The 18,245-nt window shown below is 56.0% G+C and overlaps 1 protein-coding gene and 1 pseudogene across 4 annotated transcripts in view; one reads left to right on the top strand and one right to left on the bottom strand.

Annotated features, from left to right (window-relative positions):
• Positions 1–629: 629 nt before the first annotated feature.
• On the bottom strand, positions 630–1,574 carry LOC144262347 (transmembrane protein 121 pseudogene; annotated as a pseudogene).
• A 14,828-nt stretch (positions 1,575–16,402) lies between these two features.
• The window catches only part of LOC144263292 (phosphofurin acidic cluster sorting protein 2-like), a 113,958-nt gene continuing 112,115 nt past the window's right edge, over positions 16,403–18,245 (top strand). For 3 of the 4 annotated variants that reach the window (XM_077814199.1, XM_077814200.1, XM_077814202.1), the window contains exon 1: positions 16,472–16,563. In XM_077814199.1, the coding sequence (XP_077670325.1) occupies positions 16,508–16,563 (56 nt within the window). In that variant the 5' untranslated portion in view covers positions 16,472–16,507. Of the gene's footprint in view, positions 16,564–18,245 lie in introns of all 4 variants that reach the window. The other variant, XM_077814201.1, reaches the window with a different exon arrangement.

Genomic DNA, 18,245 nt, shown 5'->3' with positions numbered 1-18,245 from the left:
GAAGAAGGCCCACGAGGCAGTGAGTCCCATTGGACGTCTTGGGGCTGGGAGCTGGTCGGTACCGGCACCACTCCCCTGGGGAATCCTGCACTCCCGAGGAGGGAACAGGCAGCGATGTGTGTGTGTGTGGGAGGGGGGCGGCGGAACGTGTGGGCACGCAGAGAGAGGGGCCCAGCAGAAACAATTGAGGGCAGAACGGGTGCCCCCTTTGGCACCGTTAGACTGTGCAGGGAGTGCATGAAGATTGTGTCCCCCCGGGACATTCCCAGCAGGCCCACCACAGAGCCATCGCGCCGCGACACCCTTGCAATTGAAGGAATACAGGGAAGCAACCCTGTTGCCTGGCACTGCCTGTTCCCCTTCGGCAGCCTCTCCACAAGGCCCGCAAGTTGGCCTTGGGGGCTGGCTGCCATTGGCTATGGTGCCAAGGCCCTGTTCTATGCCATGCTGCCCCGGAAGTGACCGTTCCCCAGCCCCGTGCTCAGTGAGGACGTGGCTGGTCAGTTTGTCCGTGCAAAGCAAGGAGGGCTCGCTCACAGACTGCCTGGAGAAACCAGCCCTGGGCGGGAACTCGGCAGGTGCCAGTACTCTGCCATCGTTAGGCTCCAGTCTGCGGTGCCCGCCTCAGGTCACGTGTTCCCCTGGCCCAGAGCCTTGGGGCCGGGCGTCTGGTTCTGGGATTTCAGCAGCTGCAGGGCAGGCTGGGGCTGGGGTGTGGAGCTGTGCTGGGGCTCAGCGCTGAGCCCTGCTGGCATGTTGCGCAGCTGCTTCCGGTACTGCACAAACATACAGAGCTTCAGCGCGACGGCCAGCACGTTCTTGCCCATGAAGATGCCCGAGACCCGGGCGTCCCTGAAGAAGACCATGTTGCTCCCCCTGATGAAGAGGGTGGCGATGTTGACAGTGAGCAGGCTCAGTATAGGGTAGAGCATCATCCGGTGCGGGACGATGCTGAACCCTTGCATGCTGATCTCGCACAGGGACACGCAAGGGAGAGTCAAGAGCAAAATGTAGCAGTAGAAGAACATGAGGCCTTCGGCCCAGAGGGGCAGCCCTTTCTTCTGGGGCTCCCACAGGTTGGCCTGGATGTCCAGCACGTCCAGCATGTCAATGATGACCCAGAAGAGGCGGTTGCGGAGGTCCTCCTTCTTCTTGAAGGTCCGGACGTAGTCCATATGCTCAGTGGCTACCAGCAGCACATAGAGGGCTGGGATGCAGACAGACAACAGCAGGGTCAGGGCTTTGCGTGCCAGAAGGTCCAGGGTCTTCCGGTCAGCCTTGTAGTTCTGGTAGACAAAGTAGACCTTGATCTCCAACACAAAGACGTAAAGGAACCAAAGGATCATGGCGTAGCCGCGCTTGGCTGTCCTCACCTCGGCCCCGACCCAGACCGCCATGTACCGGAGCACCAGCAGGAAGCAGAGGTCACCCACCGAGACCATGAGGCAGATGCCCAGTTTCCGGGAGCCCTGGTTCTGCTCCACCAGGTAAGCATCCATCAGCACCAAGCTGCTCATGATGAGGATGGTGGAGAGGCAGACATGGGGCTTGTTGACGGGCGGTGGGGGAACCATCCTGGAAGGAGGAACACATGGGTCAGTCAGGCAGCTACTTTGCTATAGGGCTCTCTCTGCTCTGTTCAAATCTCCCCGGCCTTGGTGGGCAGTACGTTCCTCCCTGCCACCTCTTTCCCAGTCAGCTGTGGGCAGCAGGGGGCGGGGTGCTGCTTTGCATTGCTGAGGTCTGCCTCCCCACCCAGCATGCCTGTGCCAGGTCCCCCTCTGCCCCCCCAACAGTATCCCTGCGCCAGGCGCCTCGTGCCCCCCATTATACCCCTGCCAACCCACAGTGCAATTAAAACTGCTATTAATCATGACTAATTTTTAAAATCTAGTTAATTTATTTTGCGTTAATTGCTTGCATTAACTGCAATTAATTGACAGCCCTAATTGCCAGTGACAGAGGATCCACCATGACCCTTGGTAAATTGCGCCAATGGTTAATTACCCTCATGGTTAAAATGTAATCTTATTTCCAGTCTGAATTTGTCTAGTTTCAATTTCCAGCCATTGCATCTTGTTAGACTTTTGTCTGCTACAATGAAGAGCCCATCATCAAATTTTTGTTCAAGTCGAGACTGTGATTACGAAATGGCAAATTGGTTTTCAATGTCTCTGTATGTGAACTTTGGAGATGATGCAAAACTCTGCTTTAAACAAACCCTGTGACACCCTTCGTGCCGATGCAGCTGTTACCGCTCCAGGTTTCTGTGTCCCCGCTGACCCTCGTAGGGGCACCTTTCACTAGTCTGTAACACGCGGGAATGTGAAGGGGCGAGGTCCCGTTATTTGATAAATGTCTTGTAGTGTCACTTTGCCTTGTGCCATCCAAGGGCCTCGATTTGATAAATTCCTCCTGTGCCCAGACCTCTCACGCTGTGCACAGAGAAACCTAGAGCAAGGACTCAAACAGCCAGGGCACCAACCCTCACATCCAGGGTGTTGCGATCTGGGCGCTGTGTTTTAGCTTAGTGCTCCGGATTCCTCAAGTGCTGGGGCAGGGAAGTGTTGCCTGATATGCCCCCCTCCTCCTCCATCCGTGCAGAGTAGTGTCCTCCCCAGGTACCAGGGAGAATGCCACCACTCTGGTTCTGTCTCTCTTTCTGGCCTGGGCATGGCACGGGTGCAGCTGCTGCGGCTTGCTGCATGGGGAAAAGAGGAGGAGCAGAGCCAGGACCCTGACTGCTGTTGCTCCACAGCTGCCCTGGCGAGAAGCCAGCACCAGGGCTGAGACTGGAGGAGGAGGAGGGGAGTGTGTTTGTCCCAGTGGAGGCACGGAAGCCCCCTGCTAACCAACATGGCTGGCGGCTAAGCCTGGAGCAGTCTGAGGCTATGGGCATAGCATGCTGAGCCACACTCCGCCCTGGCTGCGCCCTGAAGGTCCCAAGTTAAAATCCTGCTGAGCACCTGTGCCCAGAGAAAAATAGCATGTGATCATGCCGGTAAAGGCGGTGGCCTAATGCATGTACCCAAGGGGCACAGTCCAGATTGCAGAGGTAAACGAACATCCCCCAGTGCATGGGCTGGGTTGGGGGGGACCCAGCAGGGGCCTGGGCTTGGTCCACACTGATTTAGTATTTTCACCTGTGATCTGGAAGTGAGCGGTGAGCAGCAGGTAACACTTAATTGGGAGCTGTGATCAACAATGAAGACAGAACAAAAGAGCCCGAGGGACCCAGCAGGGGCAGAAATGACCAAGCTGAGACGCAGCTGGGATGGATGGAGCTACCCCAGCTGGGGAGAACAATTGACACCCCCCGTCATGGGGAGAAACCAACCTAGGAGACAGTGCGGCTGAGAGAGCCGAAGCCCTTGCTTACACTAGTGTCTCCCCTTATACTTTCCCTTCATTCTCACTGCTGGGGCAGCCCCCCTGGCCTCCCGCATGGGGGCCACGGTGCCACGCAGGCCTGCTCCCAGCTGGGTTAGCCGAGACGTGGTTAAACACCAGCAGCTGCCACTGGAAGGGCTGAACCCGGCGGCGCAGCAAGGGCGGGGAAGAGCCAGGCAAAGGCAGAGCCCTGGGGCCACAGTGGACGTCAGCGCAGACCCCAGCCGGAAATGCAACGTGGCAGCGAAATTGGCAATGCGACTGAGGGCTGCAGGCCCAGAGGCAGCACCTTGCTGAGCAGGGGGTGGCCCCTGAATGCGCAGCTGGGCCAGGCCCAGCGCCCTCCATTGTGGGCACCACATTACCAGAAAAACGCTGACAGCCGGAGGGAATTCGGAGAAGAGCCACAACATGGTCAGGGACTAAAGCGTTAAGAGTTCAGTGAGTCCAGCTCAGCTCAGCAAGGGCAGCTATGCTGTGGCTGTGAGAGGAGGAGAAATAGAGTCCCTGCCCCAGAGAGGCTTTCTCCTGGGGAATTGACTTCCCAGGGATAGGGCCAGGAGCCCTCCAGTGCCTGGGCCATTGCAAACCTGCCTGGCCCCAGCCCTGGAGAATGGCCCATAGGGCCTGTCCTACACTGTCCAGCTCTAATATATGTCACTTGATCCTATGACTCTCCTCTGGCCATGGCCACACTCCTGCCCCCGCTGACCCCCGCCTGCCCGGCCACAGCAGTACTCCAGACCCCCACGGGTCGGGCAGAGCTCCTGGAGCACCAGCCCGCCTCTCTGGCCAGGGCTCCGTGAGGCCCCACCAGCTCCTGGGCCCGCACTGCTGGCGCAGACTGGCCAGGGCACAAGCTCCCAGCCCCTTGCAGACAGCTGGCATCTCACTCGCTGCCGCCAACAGCACCAGGCCCAGGACTGCCCTGGCCAGGAGAGGCACGGCTGTGCCGGTGCCAAGTAGCCCAGGTGGGACAAGACGTCATACAACCCCCTATTCCCCCCACGCGTGTGCGTGTGCCCTCTGCCTGCCCTCCTCAGTGTCGCCAGCCCAGCCGGGCAGTGCCAGCCAGGCCCACCAACGCAGTTGGCTCCCTGGGGCACCCTGGGGAGACGGCTGCCGAGCCACCAGGGCCCCCCCGGCTCCCTGTCTCCAGGGCCCCGTCCCCCTGCCCTGTGCAGGGGGCAGGCTAGGGACTCTCTGCCCTGCCAGGCCACGGCAGCAGGTTCAGGTCTGCCCCAGCCCCGGGTCACTCGCCCTCCTGCGTGGGGGGCGATTCCCAGCCGGCCCCGGCATGTGCCGGCCTCAGCCCCGGCCGCTGGGAAGGGGCAGCCGAGCGCGGAGCGGGGCTTTACCTCGCGCCGGTCTCTGCCGAGATGCTGCTTCCCCTACGCGGCCAGCGCCTGCTCCCGGGCTGGGCGGCCGGAGCCGGGCGCTCCCCGCTGCTCCGGGCCCCTGCGAGCCGCTGGAGGCCGGGCGCGGGCGGGCAGCTGCCGGCGGCTCCCGGGCTCTCCCTGCAGCGGGACCCCAGGGCGGGCGGCGAGCCGGGGCTGGGAGAGCGGCCGCGGCGCTGCCAGGTCCATGCCCGGCCCCGGTGCTGCGGCTGCAGCGCGGCCCGGCCCGGCGGCGCCCTCCCCGGCTGCCTGCGCGCTGGCCCCGCGGAGCTCAGCGCCCGGGCTCGCCGCCGTCCCAGGCGCCCCTCGCTCGGTCCCGCAGCGCGGCCCCTGCCGGGCTCCGCTCCCGTCCTGTCCGCAGGCTGCCGGCCGGCTGGCGGCGCCGCTGCGGGGAGGCCGCGGCGGGTGGGAAGCAGGGAGGCGGCGGAGCGCAGCGGGCGGGTGGCGCCGTGGTCGCTGCCGCTGGGCAGAGGGTCACCGGGCAGCTGTTCCCGCGTGGGGCCGCAGGGTCTGGCTGCAGCTGCCCGGCTCCCCGTTGGCCGCCAGGACAGACACATGCTGCTCTGGACACACCCACCCACGCCCCTGCAGACAGGGGCGTTCAGAGCGGTGAGCTGGGTCCCAGGGTAGCAGAGAGACAAGGTGGAGGAGGGAATAGCTTCTACTGGACCAGCTTCTGCTGGAAAGAGAGACAGGCTTTGGAGCGTGCCCAGAGCTCATCCTCAGGGCGGGGAGAGGTCACTGCTAAATACAAGGTGGAACAGCTTCTTGGGCATAAGTAGTTAGCACATATTTCAAGGGACCTTTCAGGGTGAAGTGGCTGGTTAACACCCCTCCTGCCACAGCGGTCCAGGAGAAAAAAAAAGCGGGGGTGTTTAGTGCGTTACAGATTGTTGTAAGCCATACCTCCCTGTTCAGTCCACGGTTGTTAGTGCCTAGCAAAGTTAGGAATGTAAGCTCCCAGGCTTGTCATTTGAAGGTGTTGTGCAGGTTTCCTTTGGAGGATGAAGACTGAGAGGTCAGGTCTAGAGTGAGCCCTCTGTGAAAAGTGTTCACCATGCCGGTGAGAGAGTGTTTTTGTCTTTTTATCATTTTTCTGTGTGACTTCTTTGGAGAGCGCAGCAACTGTCTGGTTTCACCCACATACAGCGGGTGAAACCAGAGAGCAGTTGTTTCTGGGACATTTAGTGCACTGGATGAAGTACACGACATGTTGTGATAGGCTTGTGTAGGGCGCCAGGGACCACTCTAGTTCTCTGGTAGAAGCTTCTCTGATAATGTTTCAACAAGAAGATTGAGTAAAATATGAGCAAGGATTTACCATCTACAGAGAGCAGGGAGATACACAGTCAGATCTGTTGCCTTTATTTGTGTATAGTGTAACTATGATTGCATCTTTGACATCCAGGAGAATGTTCTCAGTTTCCCAGATATCTTTAATACGTTAATACGGATAGTTAACCGTTTGGGGGCCTGCAAGTTGAAAAATTTCCACTGGCATGTTGTCTTTGCCTGGCAATTGCCTGACTTCATTTGTTTGATAACTTTTTGCACTTCCTCAACAGTAGGTGAGGAGGCAATTTCTTCATGTGTGGGGTGCTGGCTTAGCTCCTCTAGCATCTGAGAGTTGACACTAGAGGGACAGTGGAATAGCTCGGCAAAGTGCTGCCCCCCATCTTTTCGAGATGCCATTTTTGTCTTTGAATTAGGTGGATGCCTCTGAACTCTTCAGCGGAGCTGGTCCCAAAATAACGGTGCTGTGTTCGTATCAGCGTAAGCCTGTATTTCTTCTGCTTTCTTTCCTCACTAGTTCCTCGCTCTGGGAGAACATAAAGCTGTAACAGCTAAGCCTAATCGCTAGGACATCACAATTGCTTGCAAGACTACTGTTGGTGTGTTCTGTTCATGCCTAGAACATTGGTTGTGTCTACAGTTGGTTGAAGAAGTGTTGATTGTCTACTAATGTGATTCTGGGTGAATTAATACATTGATTGTTAAGAATAAAAAAATGTCCTGGTTTAAGAAATATTGTCTAAGATAAAAGTTGACCTGAAAAGAACCTGGCCAACTTTTTAAAGACTCTTGGGTGCAAGTTATCCAGGCCTTCTGATAATGGGCTGGAAAGAACTTCATCAGCCTCATGTGATTAGAGTACATTATCCTGTTTTTTTCCAGATACAGAACAGAAATATTTATTGAATACTTCTTCCTTTTCTGCATCATTATTAACAATATTACCATCTCCATCTAGTAATGGGACTATACCATTGCTTGGAGTTCCGTTGTTCCTAAGATACTTAAAAATTCCTTCTTATGGTCCTTAGCCCTGCAAGCCATGGATTTTTGCCTGATGGCTTTAGTTTCCCTTATCAACTTTCTACACTTCATAACTTTTAATTTATACTGATTACTATCTATTTACCCCTTTTCCCATTTGTTATGTATTCCTTTTTAATTTCTAATTCCTGCCTTCACTTTTGCACTTACTCAGGATGGGCTTTTAGCCAGAGTTATGCTCTTTCTTGACTGTAGAATCGTGGCTTTTTGGCCACTTAATGGTCTCCACTTCAAGAAGTCCCAATTTTAATTCGCATTTTTCTGCCTGATGTTTCACTCATCATTTTCCTCAGCTCTGGGAAATTAGCCCTTTGAAGTACCCAGTATGTGTATTACTGGTTGGCACTGTCCCTTGTTTGGCATACTGAATGTAATCAGGTCATGATCACTGGTTCCTAGGCACACCAACTTCCAGCCCAGTGATTAATTCATCTTTATCTGTCATAATTAGGTCCACAATAGAGTAACCTTGTGTTGGGTGCAATACCTTTTGTGTCAGGAAATTATCATCCATACTTTTTAGAAACTCACTGTTTTATTGAGACCTCCCGTATATGTCTCCCAACTGAAATCCCCCATAACAACACAGCTTTTCCTTCCAGATATTAAAGACCATTGCTGAAGGAATAAGTAATTCTGCTCTCTGGTGCGATTCAGAGGTCTGCAATGGATCCCCACCAGCACCCCTACCTGGACTTTGTACATTAGCACATTGACCCATGTGCATTCAAGATCCTGTGGTTCTGAGTTATCAATAACTTTAAAGCAGGTAATGATGCCTTCAGTGTAGAATGTCTCCCCCACCCCCTCCCGTCCTTCCTGAGCAGTTTACACCCAGTGATTGTAACATTCCAGTCATGCCAGTTGTCCCCAGGTTTCAGTGGTGTGAGCTGTATCAGATTTCTTCTCATCAGTGAGAATTTCCAGTTCCTCTTGCTCGTTACCCAGATGCCCAGCATTGGGATGGAAGCAATTGAAAAACTTCTCTTCACGTTCTTTGTCACGTCAGTTGAATGAGGTTTTGAGGCCCTGAGTATGAGTTTGTACTGCCTTTGCCTCCAGAGCACTCTCTAGATTGGAGCTAGCAAAGAGGCCCAGCAAACGGGAGTTTGCAAGGGAGGTTAGAGAGGGAGCAAGAGAGCCAGACACACCTGATTAACATTCTCTAAGGCCAATAAACACCCCCTCCAAAAATCCCCCGAACAAACCAGCCCAACAAAGAAAGCTGCAGGAGTAAAAGGAATGCAGGCAGAAGTCCAGCAGCAGAGTGGGGCTAGCCAGTCAATTGCACTGAGCGCAGCGTGGATTATGGGCAGGTGGTGTGTGTGTGCATTCGGTGCGAGGAGTTCATACCCTTCGGAGACTCTGCCCAAGCTCTGGAGACCAGAGGGGCTGAACTGGGGGAGCACAGGGAGACAGAGAGAGGTACGTAGAGGAGACTTTCCAGGACACAGCAAAGCGGTCCCACCCCCGCTCTGACAGCCTCTGTGCTGTCCAGGAGGATGAAAGTCTCGGGGAAGGGGAACATCAAGCTGGAGCAGAGGGAAACAATCTCATATTTGGGACCCTCCTTCCAGACGATGTCATGGTATCTGCTGGCACTGAGGATACCCCTCTCGGGGGGAGGGAACCCCAGTTATTAGGAAGAGAGAGGTAATATTTATGGGGGATTCAATTATTAGAAATACAGATAGCTGGGATTGTGGTGACTGGGAGAACCGCCTGGTGAATTGCCTGCTGGGTGTAAAGGTTGCAGACCACTTGAGACAATGGGATTGTGTGTAGTGCTGGGGAGGAGCCAGTGGTCGTGGTACGTGTAGGTACCAGTGACATAGGGAAAGGTAAGAGAATTGCTGGAGGCCAAATTTCAGCTGCTAGGTAAGAGATTACAGTCCAGGACCTCCGTGGTAGCATTGTCTGAAATTCATCCAGTTCCACCCACAGGGCCAGTTAGACAGGCAGAACTGCGGGGTCTCAGTGTGCGGATGAGACGATGGTGTAGGGAGGAGGGGTTTAGGTTTAGTAGGAACTGGGGAACCTTTTTGGAAAGGGGGAGCCTGTACAGGAGGGATGGGCTCCAACTAAACCAAAACGGGCCTTTGTCTCCCTGATCCCGAGATGTGCAGGGACCCAGCCAACACTGCCACTTCCATTGGTGCCATCCGAGCCCCGACCACCACCTGGGGATGTGAGACTGTGTCTCACCCCTCGAGTCCTTTTCCTTCCCCACCTTCTTTATCGTCTTTCCTATTTCTTTCTGTCCAATGAGAATCTGTCCCATCTCTCTTCGCCAGTCAAGACCATATATTTTGCATCAGTGCCATAAGCCTGGGAGCAGAGAAAGGCAACTGCGTGCAGTGCTGTACAGAGCCAGATGCTGGTACCAATTTGCAGGTCGCACAGTATGGTGGGCTTGTGCAGAAGCGAGGTTGCAAGTTAGCATCAACACCAGACACAGATGCTGCATTTTCTAGTTTTGCTGTTCTTTTGTCCCCCCTTTTGTGTGCGTTTGCCTTGTTTTGTCTTCTAGGAAACAGGGTGAGAGTCTCAAAACAACAGCTCCAGCCCATCTCAACAAAACTTCTCTTTTCCCCGAAAGGGACAGTTTTCCCATTTCAATATGATCTAAGAGACTGTCAAACGGGGGAGGGAGGTGGGTCCTTGTGAAACCTCTCTCCAGCCAGAGGGAGAGGGGACAAGGGACAGCATGAAAATGAGAGCTTGACTTAATACTTGACATTTCAAAGGATTTAACAGCCTTTCCTTCTTTTCTGTATCTTTCATAAAAGGTTAACAGGATGTTTAATGGGGAGTTTGCCACGGCTCTAAGCAGGCTGAGGTCTTTGTATGGCAAATGCCAAACCTTAACACTGTTTAATGTGGGACAGCAACAGGGTTGTGTTAAGACCTTCGGGCCCACATATTCCATCAAAATTAATACAACAGCCCCCAGGTTGAAATCTCCCATGGCCATGGTTTTCCTTCCTCCGCATTATGGACAAATGCCTAAGGAGCAGATCATCCTGTTCCCTAGTGAGGTGGTCTGTGATAGACACCTGCCAGCACAGGAGATTAGTGAACCCATTACTGGAGCGGTCTGTACAGTTCTGGGATCAACACTTAAAAAGCGATGTTGACCAATTGGAAAGAGACACAAGTTCGGGAAAACCTCCCCTGCAGTGAGAGACTGAAGAAGTGCAATTTAGGTAGCTTACTGGAGAGAGGATTAAGAAGCGATTTGATCACCTACTTGGGGACAAGCTTTCTGATAGGAGAGGTCTCTTTAGCAGACCAGGCAGAATGAGATCCAGCAGCTGGAAGCTGAAGCCAGACCCAGTCAGACTAGAAATAAAGTACAAATTGTTAAGTGAGAGGAATTCATCATTGGAACAATTTACCCCGGGGATGTGATAGATCATCCAGCCCATGGAGCCTTTACATCCAAATTGGGGGTCTAATTTTCAAAAGTGTCTGAGTGATTTAGGAGTTGTGCCAGCCAGGCTCTATGTCATGAGACCTGGCACCGTCACCCAGAGGTGCAGGGGCTGCCTGTGACCAAGGACACACAGAGAGAGACACTGACCGTTGCCCAAACCAGCCACTGGGTGTCACTGCAGCTCCACAGGGCAGCTGCTGCTCACTCTGCTCAGGATGGACAGGGAGATGCTTGCTTCCACAAGGCCGACTCAGGACCCTTCTTGCATGGATTCTGCCCACCGTGACTTTACCACCCACCTGGGGTCCAGAGCACCCAAATCCCTGGATCTCCACATGCAGCCCTGGGGTCTAAAGCATCCCCAAATCCCTGGGTGCCCCTCTGCCCCTTTGGTATTTAGACCACCTGCAAATCAACAGATCTCCTCCCCCACCAGAATCTGGGGCTCCTGCTGTGTCGTGCCCCCAAGGTTTGTGGTGCCTGCCAGCGTTCTGTGCTGCATGGACCCCGGAGTAGGGATGAGCTTGGGCAACGTGTTGTGCCTCCTTCTGGCCAAAGCTCATGGGGATCTTCCAGGGGAAAACTTGGAGAGAAACACAAAGTGAGTTTGGTTGAATTTTTCCTGGAAGTGGCTGTGTGTCTCCGTTAAGCTGGGAGTGGAGCTGCAGTTCTCAGGGAACAGTCACTCGACAACAAAGGCCAGAATTTCCAGCTGCTCCGCTCCCAGGATCCTGCTCTGAGCAGCCAGAGTGGGGCTAGTTCCCTATTCCTGGGGCCCCTGCAGGCAAGTAAAGCAGCTGGGTGACCTGCTTGATGATTTATACCTGCAGGGAAGGAAGCAGCTCTGCCCCAGGCCTGCCACACCAGGCTGGGACTAGCGATGCTTGTAAAGGATTGATTGGTGTGATCAGGGCCATGTGTCGGGGGAGTCAAGGTGTTGGCTGAGACAGTCCTACCGAGTGCAGGGCTGCAGGAAGGTGCCCAGGTGGCTGCTGTTCCTGGGTGTACTGCTGGGGTAGCTGTGCTGGCCCAGCCATGGGGGGACATTAGGCAAATCCAGGGAGGTCAGACTCATCTGGAAGGAGGAAGCTGGCCCAGATTTTGCCAGGCCTGCCCAGAGAGACCTTGCTCAGGAATCCTCTGGTGAGGGCAGGAGGGGTCTGCCTGCCAGCTGACACCAGGTACCCACCCACTCACTTCCTATAAAGTGGTGCGTGCGAGCTCTGTCTGATGCTGAGGTGGAAACCTTGGGGGGTCTCTGTTCCGTGGACACTTGTGTGGATTGAGCAGGATTTCCACAGAGAGGAGAATGCTTCCCACTTCACTTAGAGCATCCTTCTGAAGGGTGTGTTCAGCAGGACTCCATTGTTTTACTAGAACTCACCTGGCATGGAATTGCATACCCCGGAGTGCAGCATATTGCTCCGAGACGGAGAGCGGGTAGGATACCAGCCAGTACAGACCCATTCACTTGTGAACTGGAAGTGCTGAAATCAAGGCCCCAGAGAGATCCCAGCCCCACATGGGAGCCTTGAAACGAGGGACTTGCGAAGAACATAAAGGGCCAGGTACTCTGCAGAGGTAGGGTCTGCCCTGCCATGTGCGGAGGGACTAGCCACTAGCTGTGGTTAGTTAGAACACGGTGCACTCTGGAAATGCCTCCTTCCCGCCTCCAGCGCGGCTCTGGAGGAGCTGTATGGTGGAGGGCGGCATAGAACCAGCGCAGCTGGCTGCATGCTCCCCGTGGACTCCCCTGTTGTGGGTGAAACCCTAGCAGGGGAGACCGGGAACAGAATCTGGCTTATCTGGTGCAATTACAAAGGGACCGGGGCAGTGAGTCTGCCCCAAACTCTTTCAGTTGGGGTGGTGTGTGTAAACTGTCCGTGCCCTGACCGGAGTGGCCGTCTCCACTAGCTTGCCCTGAAAGGAGAGCCTCCGGGATTCTGTGCCGTCCAGCAGCGCTCAGCTGGACTTCATAGGATCTCTGAGCCCTGAAGAGCGTGGCCCAGAGGGTTAGAGCTCTGCTGGCTGCTGCAGAATCATAAGCCCCAAAATGCATGACTCACAGGAATGATAAAGGCTAGCAGCTTATCAGAGAAGCTTTCCATGAAGAACTCCGAAGTGTTATACCCGAAAGCACAAGAGCTGTTGCTATGGAGCAGAGATAGTTGGCTGAGCAAGCAGGGCCCCAAGGGGGAGAGATGGCAGGAGATGGGAAAGTGGGGACCTGGGGCCGGGGGAGTGGAATGGGGAGGGAAAAGCAGGGACTAGGACAGTAAGGACCCTGGGGACGGGGGGCACACAGAGAACCTGGAATGCAGTGGGGGCACACTGTCCCAGGCATGGGGGCAAAGGAGAAATGTGGGTACATACAGAGCCTCTGCCATGGGAGGGAAGGGGATGTCACACAGTCCACCTGCCATGGAGTGGGGCAAATGGAGGACAATGGTACAGAAGATATACAGAGCCCCTGGGGAACGGGATACACACAGAGACCCTGGCATGAGGGGAGAGTGGTGGGAGTTGCGGATGGTCCATCCCTGAAATAGAGAAACAGGAGAGGGTGTCACACAGAGAGCTTGGAGGGAGGAGAATGGTGGGCGCAGCACGCTCAGCTGACACAAGGTACACAATGTGATCCATGAGTCCTGGCCTCAGTATGGACTGGTCATCACGATAGCTTGGCTGAGTGCTTGCTACAGCACCCCAGGGATCCGGCCACATGCCGTCTTGCTTCCAGCAGTGAAATCACAGTCAGGTTATCTAGGGGTTTGCTTTCCCCTGGGTGTTCCAGGAGTATCAAATCACTACGAGGAGAAGTAACAGTAGAAGACATAGCTTGACAGCTGCACTGTACAGATCTCCTACCTAAACTACACTGGGCATGGCCGTGAAGCCTCCGTGTGATGGGCTGGGCTACTCAAAGGGCTTCTGGAGAGAGAAAACAATGACTAGGGCCTGGCAAATCATCCACTGGAGGAAAGAGTGAGACAATGGGGACTGTTCAGCATCGAGAAGACCTGAAGAAAAGGACACGACAGAGTTCTTGCCTACATTAGAATATAGTAGGTACTGGGTTTAATAGTACCGGTTGAACTAGGCACTGAAAGACATTCTTAATCCCACGCAAGCATGGCATACAAGGGGGTTGCACCCATTTCACTAAATGTTCCTCAACCAGTTTAGTTCCCTTGGTACAATTTTCTTGTGTGGGCACAGATATAGAAAATAAGGGGAGGGGCAGGGAAGGTAAAGTGGATACTCCTACTGGGCCTTTCTCATAGTTCATGAAGAAGGAGCCCTCCACTGAAACTGAAAGGCAGCAAATTTAAAACTAATCAAAAGAAATACTTTGTACATAATGCACAATTACCCTTTGGAACTCTGTCACAGGATATCATTGTGGCCAAGAGCTTAGCAGGACCCAAAAGGATTGGACACATATATGGAAAAGAACATCTAGACGTTCATTAGATAAACAAATTACAGGGCTATATACACCTTCATGCTTCAGATTGCCTCAGGCCAACTTTAACCCTGGCCAGTTAGTTACACTATAGGGTTTCTTGCTTCTTCCTCTGAAGTGGCTGGTGCTGGTCCCCGTTGAAGATAGAATCCTAGAGCCCTTGTCCAATCCAGTCTATGTAAAGACATGGTTCTTGTAAACCAACTCAGGTTTGAGCTATGCTGTTCCAAAGATGTACCTAATGGTCTGAAATGCCTAAAAACCTTCCCTCCCAAATGCCCCCCATCTCAAAAATGCTTTGTCTAACCTTATGTTTGTTTAACATAAACTTTACTTTAAAAAAATCCTCCTCTAAGTCCCTGTACAGGCCAAATTTCAGATAGACAGTATCGTTTGGGTATTTTGTAGAGCCAGCAGGGAGTAAAACAATCAGACTTGAATGGAAACTCTTTCTTGTCTCACTGAATGTACACATTCTGGAGACTTGCATCTTGCTTCTAAATTCCACCAGGCTCTTGAAAAGCTTAACACTATTTGCCAAGCTCCCAGAGGTTCCAAGCTATCATAATAAGTCCCATGCTAAGGAACAAGGGACAAACGGATTTGAAATGTTTAGATCCATTTTTGAGAGCTGACCTGGCAAAATATCATTAGACACTTTTTCTAAAATGAAAACTCACCAATTTCAGTGTCTCATAAATGCAGATCATCTCCTCCTATTCACTTCAGGCTTCCCGCACCTCCGCCTCTATGACTGAACATGGGACAGTTCAGTCAAAAAAGACCTTTTTCAAGGAAGTCAGCTTTTGGGTGAGGTTGGGGTGCGTGCCTGTCAAAATTCATCTGCACGCTCAGCTCTGCGGTCACCCCCTTGACTCGGGAATCGTAAATAGCATCCAGAATGGCCCTGGTTCTAGTCTGCAGCTGCTGTGTGGGGAGTTCCGGTCTAAACAGAGTACTTGTTTGCTGACGTAGAGGTGCAGGGTTTCTCTTGGGGTTTCACCCCATTCCGTATACACTGTAGCTGGGCCCACCTTGCTCCCCTGGGTAGGATTATGCTGTGAAATAGCTGTAGCAGCCGGTGGTATCTGGGAAGGAGGGCATTTAAACGGGTCTAGTGCTTTTTATGGGAGAGAGGCCACAGGGCTGGCCGGAGTTCCCTGATGCAGGGTTTCGGAGGCCAAGTGCTATTGTTAAGTGTGTGGTCCATTTCTGTTCAGAAAATAAAGTTTGGGGCTAGTCCCCCCTGAACCTTCAGCCTGTTTGAGCCACCAGGCAGTGGCCCTGCTGGGATCTCGGCCTTGGTTGCCCCTTGCACGGGTGCCTTCGAGGAGGAGGAGAAAGAATGTGTGCGCTAGGACCCCTGGGTTCCATCCCGGCGGGGCTGCGCCCATGGAAGGGGGGGTGGGTGGGCCGGGACTCCTAGGTTCCATCCCGGCAGGGCTGCGCCCATGGAGGGGGGGCCGGGACTCCTGGGTTCCATCCCGGCGGCGCCGCGTCCATGGGGGGGCGCGGCCGGGACTCCTGGGTTCCATCCCAACGGGGCTGGGTCTGCCTGGGGCGGGGACCGGTCCAGGACTCCTGGGTTCCATCCCGGCGGGGCTGCGCCCATGTGGGGGGGCCGGGAGTCCTGGGTTCCATCCCGGCGGCGCCGCGTCCATGGAGGGAGGGCCGGGACTCCTGGGTTCCATCCCGGCGGGGCTGCGCCCATGGGGCGGGGGGGCTGGGACTCCTGGGTTCCATCCCGGCGGCGCCGCGTCCATGGGGGGGCGTGGCCGGGACTCCTGGGTTCCATCCCAACGGGGCTGGGTCTGCCTGGGGCGGGGACTGGTCCAGGACCCCTGGGTTCCATCCCGGCGAGTCTGCGCCCATGGGTGGGGGCAGGACTCCTGGGTTCCATCCCAACGGGGCTGGGTCTGCCTGCAGCGGGGACCGGTCCAGGACTCCTGGGTTCCATCCCGGCGGGGCTGCGTCCGCTGGGGGGCGGGGCCAGGACTCCTGGGTTCTATCCCGGCGGGGGGTCTGGGCCCCAGGGGAAGGGGATCCCGGGGCTCAGCGGGACCCGCCCCAGCTCACGAGCTGCCCCCCCCCCCAGAGCAGCGGCCCCTGCCATCTCCTCACGTCACCACGCCCAGCAAAGCCCCGCCCACCAACATGACCCTCCGTGCTCCGATTGGCTGTTTCCCCCACGGCTGGCCACGCCCCTCCTCCCTGGTTGGGCGCGGCTCCCGCGGCTCCCGCCCCTTCCCCTCCGATTGGCTGCGGCCGGAGGCCGGCCCGCCCGCCCGGCGCTGGGGCGGAGGCTGGGCTGAGCCGCGGGTCTGGGGCTCCCGCCGCCCCCTCCAGCGTCGGCTCCGGGGCGGCGGCGGCATCGGGATGGCGGCGGCGGGCGCGCTGGGGGCGGCTCCCGGGGCGGGCGGCGCGGCCGGGCCCCCGGCGGGTCCGTGCGGGGCGGCGGGGTCCGGGCCGGTCCCGGTGCCCATGAACCTGTTCGCCACCTGGGAGATCGACCGCTCGGCGCCCAGCTGCGTGCCCCGGTGAGCGGCGGGGCGGGGCTGTGTGTGTGTAGGGGGCAGTGGGGCGTGGGGGGGCCGTCGGGGGGAGCGTGGGGGGCTGTGGGGAGCCGTCGGGGGGGCGTGGGGGGCTGTCGGCGGGCTGTGGGGCGTGGGGGGGCCGTGGGGAGCCGTCGGGAGGGCGTGGGGGGGCGTCGGCGGGCTGTGTGGCGTGGGGGGGCCATCGGGCGGGCCGTCGGGGGCCTGTGGGGCGTGGGGGGGCCGCCGGGGGGGGCTGTGGGGAGCCGTCAGGGGGCTGTGGGGCTTGGGGAAGCCGTCTGGGGGACGTAGGGGGGCCGTGGGGGGGAGCCTCGGGGGGTGTAGGGTGGGTGTAGGGGGGCTGGGAGGAGTCGGAGGCTGTGGGGTAGCCGTCGGGGTGTGGGGCTGTGGGGTACCATCGGGGGTGTGTGGGGGCTGTGGGGCGTGGGGAGCTGTCGGGGGCTGTGGGGAGTTATTGGCGGTGTAGGGGGGGCTGTGGGGCATGGGGAGCAGGGTGTGTGTGGGGGGTAGAAGTGGGGGTGGGGTAGGCAGTGGGCTGTGGGGAGTTTATGGGGGTTAGTGTGGGGGAAGGTGGGGGGCAGGGGCACGTTGTAGGGAATATGGAGCTTCTGTGCGTGGGGGGGTGGGCTTATGGGGCACGGTTAGTTGGGGGGCTCATCCTTCGGCAATGGGTGCTATGCAGAGGGTGTGCAGAGGTATCTGGGGGGCAGGAGGGGTGTGTGTGGTGTTTGCAGCCCAGTGTGAGGTGGGGAGGTGCTTTGGAAATCCCTTTACATCCTGGCTGGGGGGACGGGTATCCGAGCCTGTCCAGCAGTGGGTCTGAGCGGGGAGGGATGTAGGAACCCCTGGCGGGAGGGCTGTGGTGGGGCGGGTGCTTGTTCTGGTGGGTTTTATAGAAAACTCTCTGGGTTTTGTGGGGTTGGAGGGAGCGGTGGGTTTGAAGGACCTGAGAGCAGAGTGATTTGGGTTGTGGGTGAAGAGCGTTCGTGGTGAGGCTCTTTGGGACTGACGGAGAAAGGTGAGTAGGTTTGGGCCACAGTATATGGCCTGGTTTTCACGGACATTTAGGGCGTTCATAGTGTAACCGGTTCTCTGGTCTTGGGGGAGTTGGAGTGTCACAGCTTGGTCTCAGTCTGCTTCCCCCACCCCCACATCACACCTGGTTAGCCTGCTCTGGGGATGCCTTTCCAAACGGAGTATCAGGAATGGAAGAAGAGTGGCTTGAGTGCCTAGCGGGAGCTCACTTTCCATAGCTTCACTCTCGCACCTGGGGCAGGTGCCTCCCAGAACTCCCTTGTGCTGCTCCCATCTTCTGTGCTGCTCTCATCCCTGCTTTTGTTAGCTAGAGACACAGCCTCTCTCTCTGCCACCATGTGGGAGGCACTTTCTAACCAGAGAAGACGACACAATCCCTGACCTGAGGCGCTCACGATCTAAAGGCAGGCAGTGTAGGATGATGGGGTGTAACTGAGGTCCCGCCTGTCAACAACACTTTTAAAATAGGATATGTAAATGATTCCCAAATTGCTTTTTGTCCTCATTGGTCAGCGAGATTCCCATAGGACTCCTGGTAGGAGTGGATGTGGAGAGGGTAGTAGTCTCATGTGGGTCTTGGGGTGGAGGGATGACATAGTGAAGAAGGCATGGAGAGTGAGTTGACATACAGG

Source organism: Eretmochelys imbricata, chromosome 3 (assembly GCF_965152235.1).
Source record: "Eretmochelys imbricata isolate rEreImb1 chromosome 3, rEreImb1.hap1, whole genome shotgun sequence".
Taxonomy (NCBI): Eukaryota; Metazoa; Chordata; order Testudines; family Cheloniidae; genus Eretmochelys; species Eretmochelys imbricata.
The sequence above is the reverse complement of the archived record's forward strand: the minus strand, read 5'-3'. Positions and strand labels throughout refer to the sequence as shown.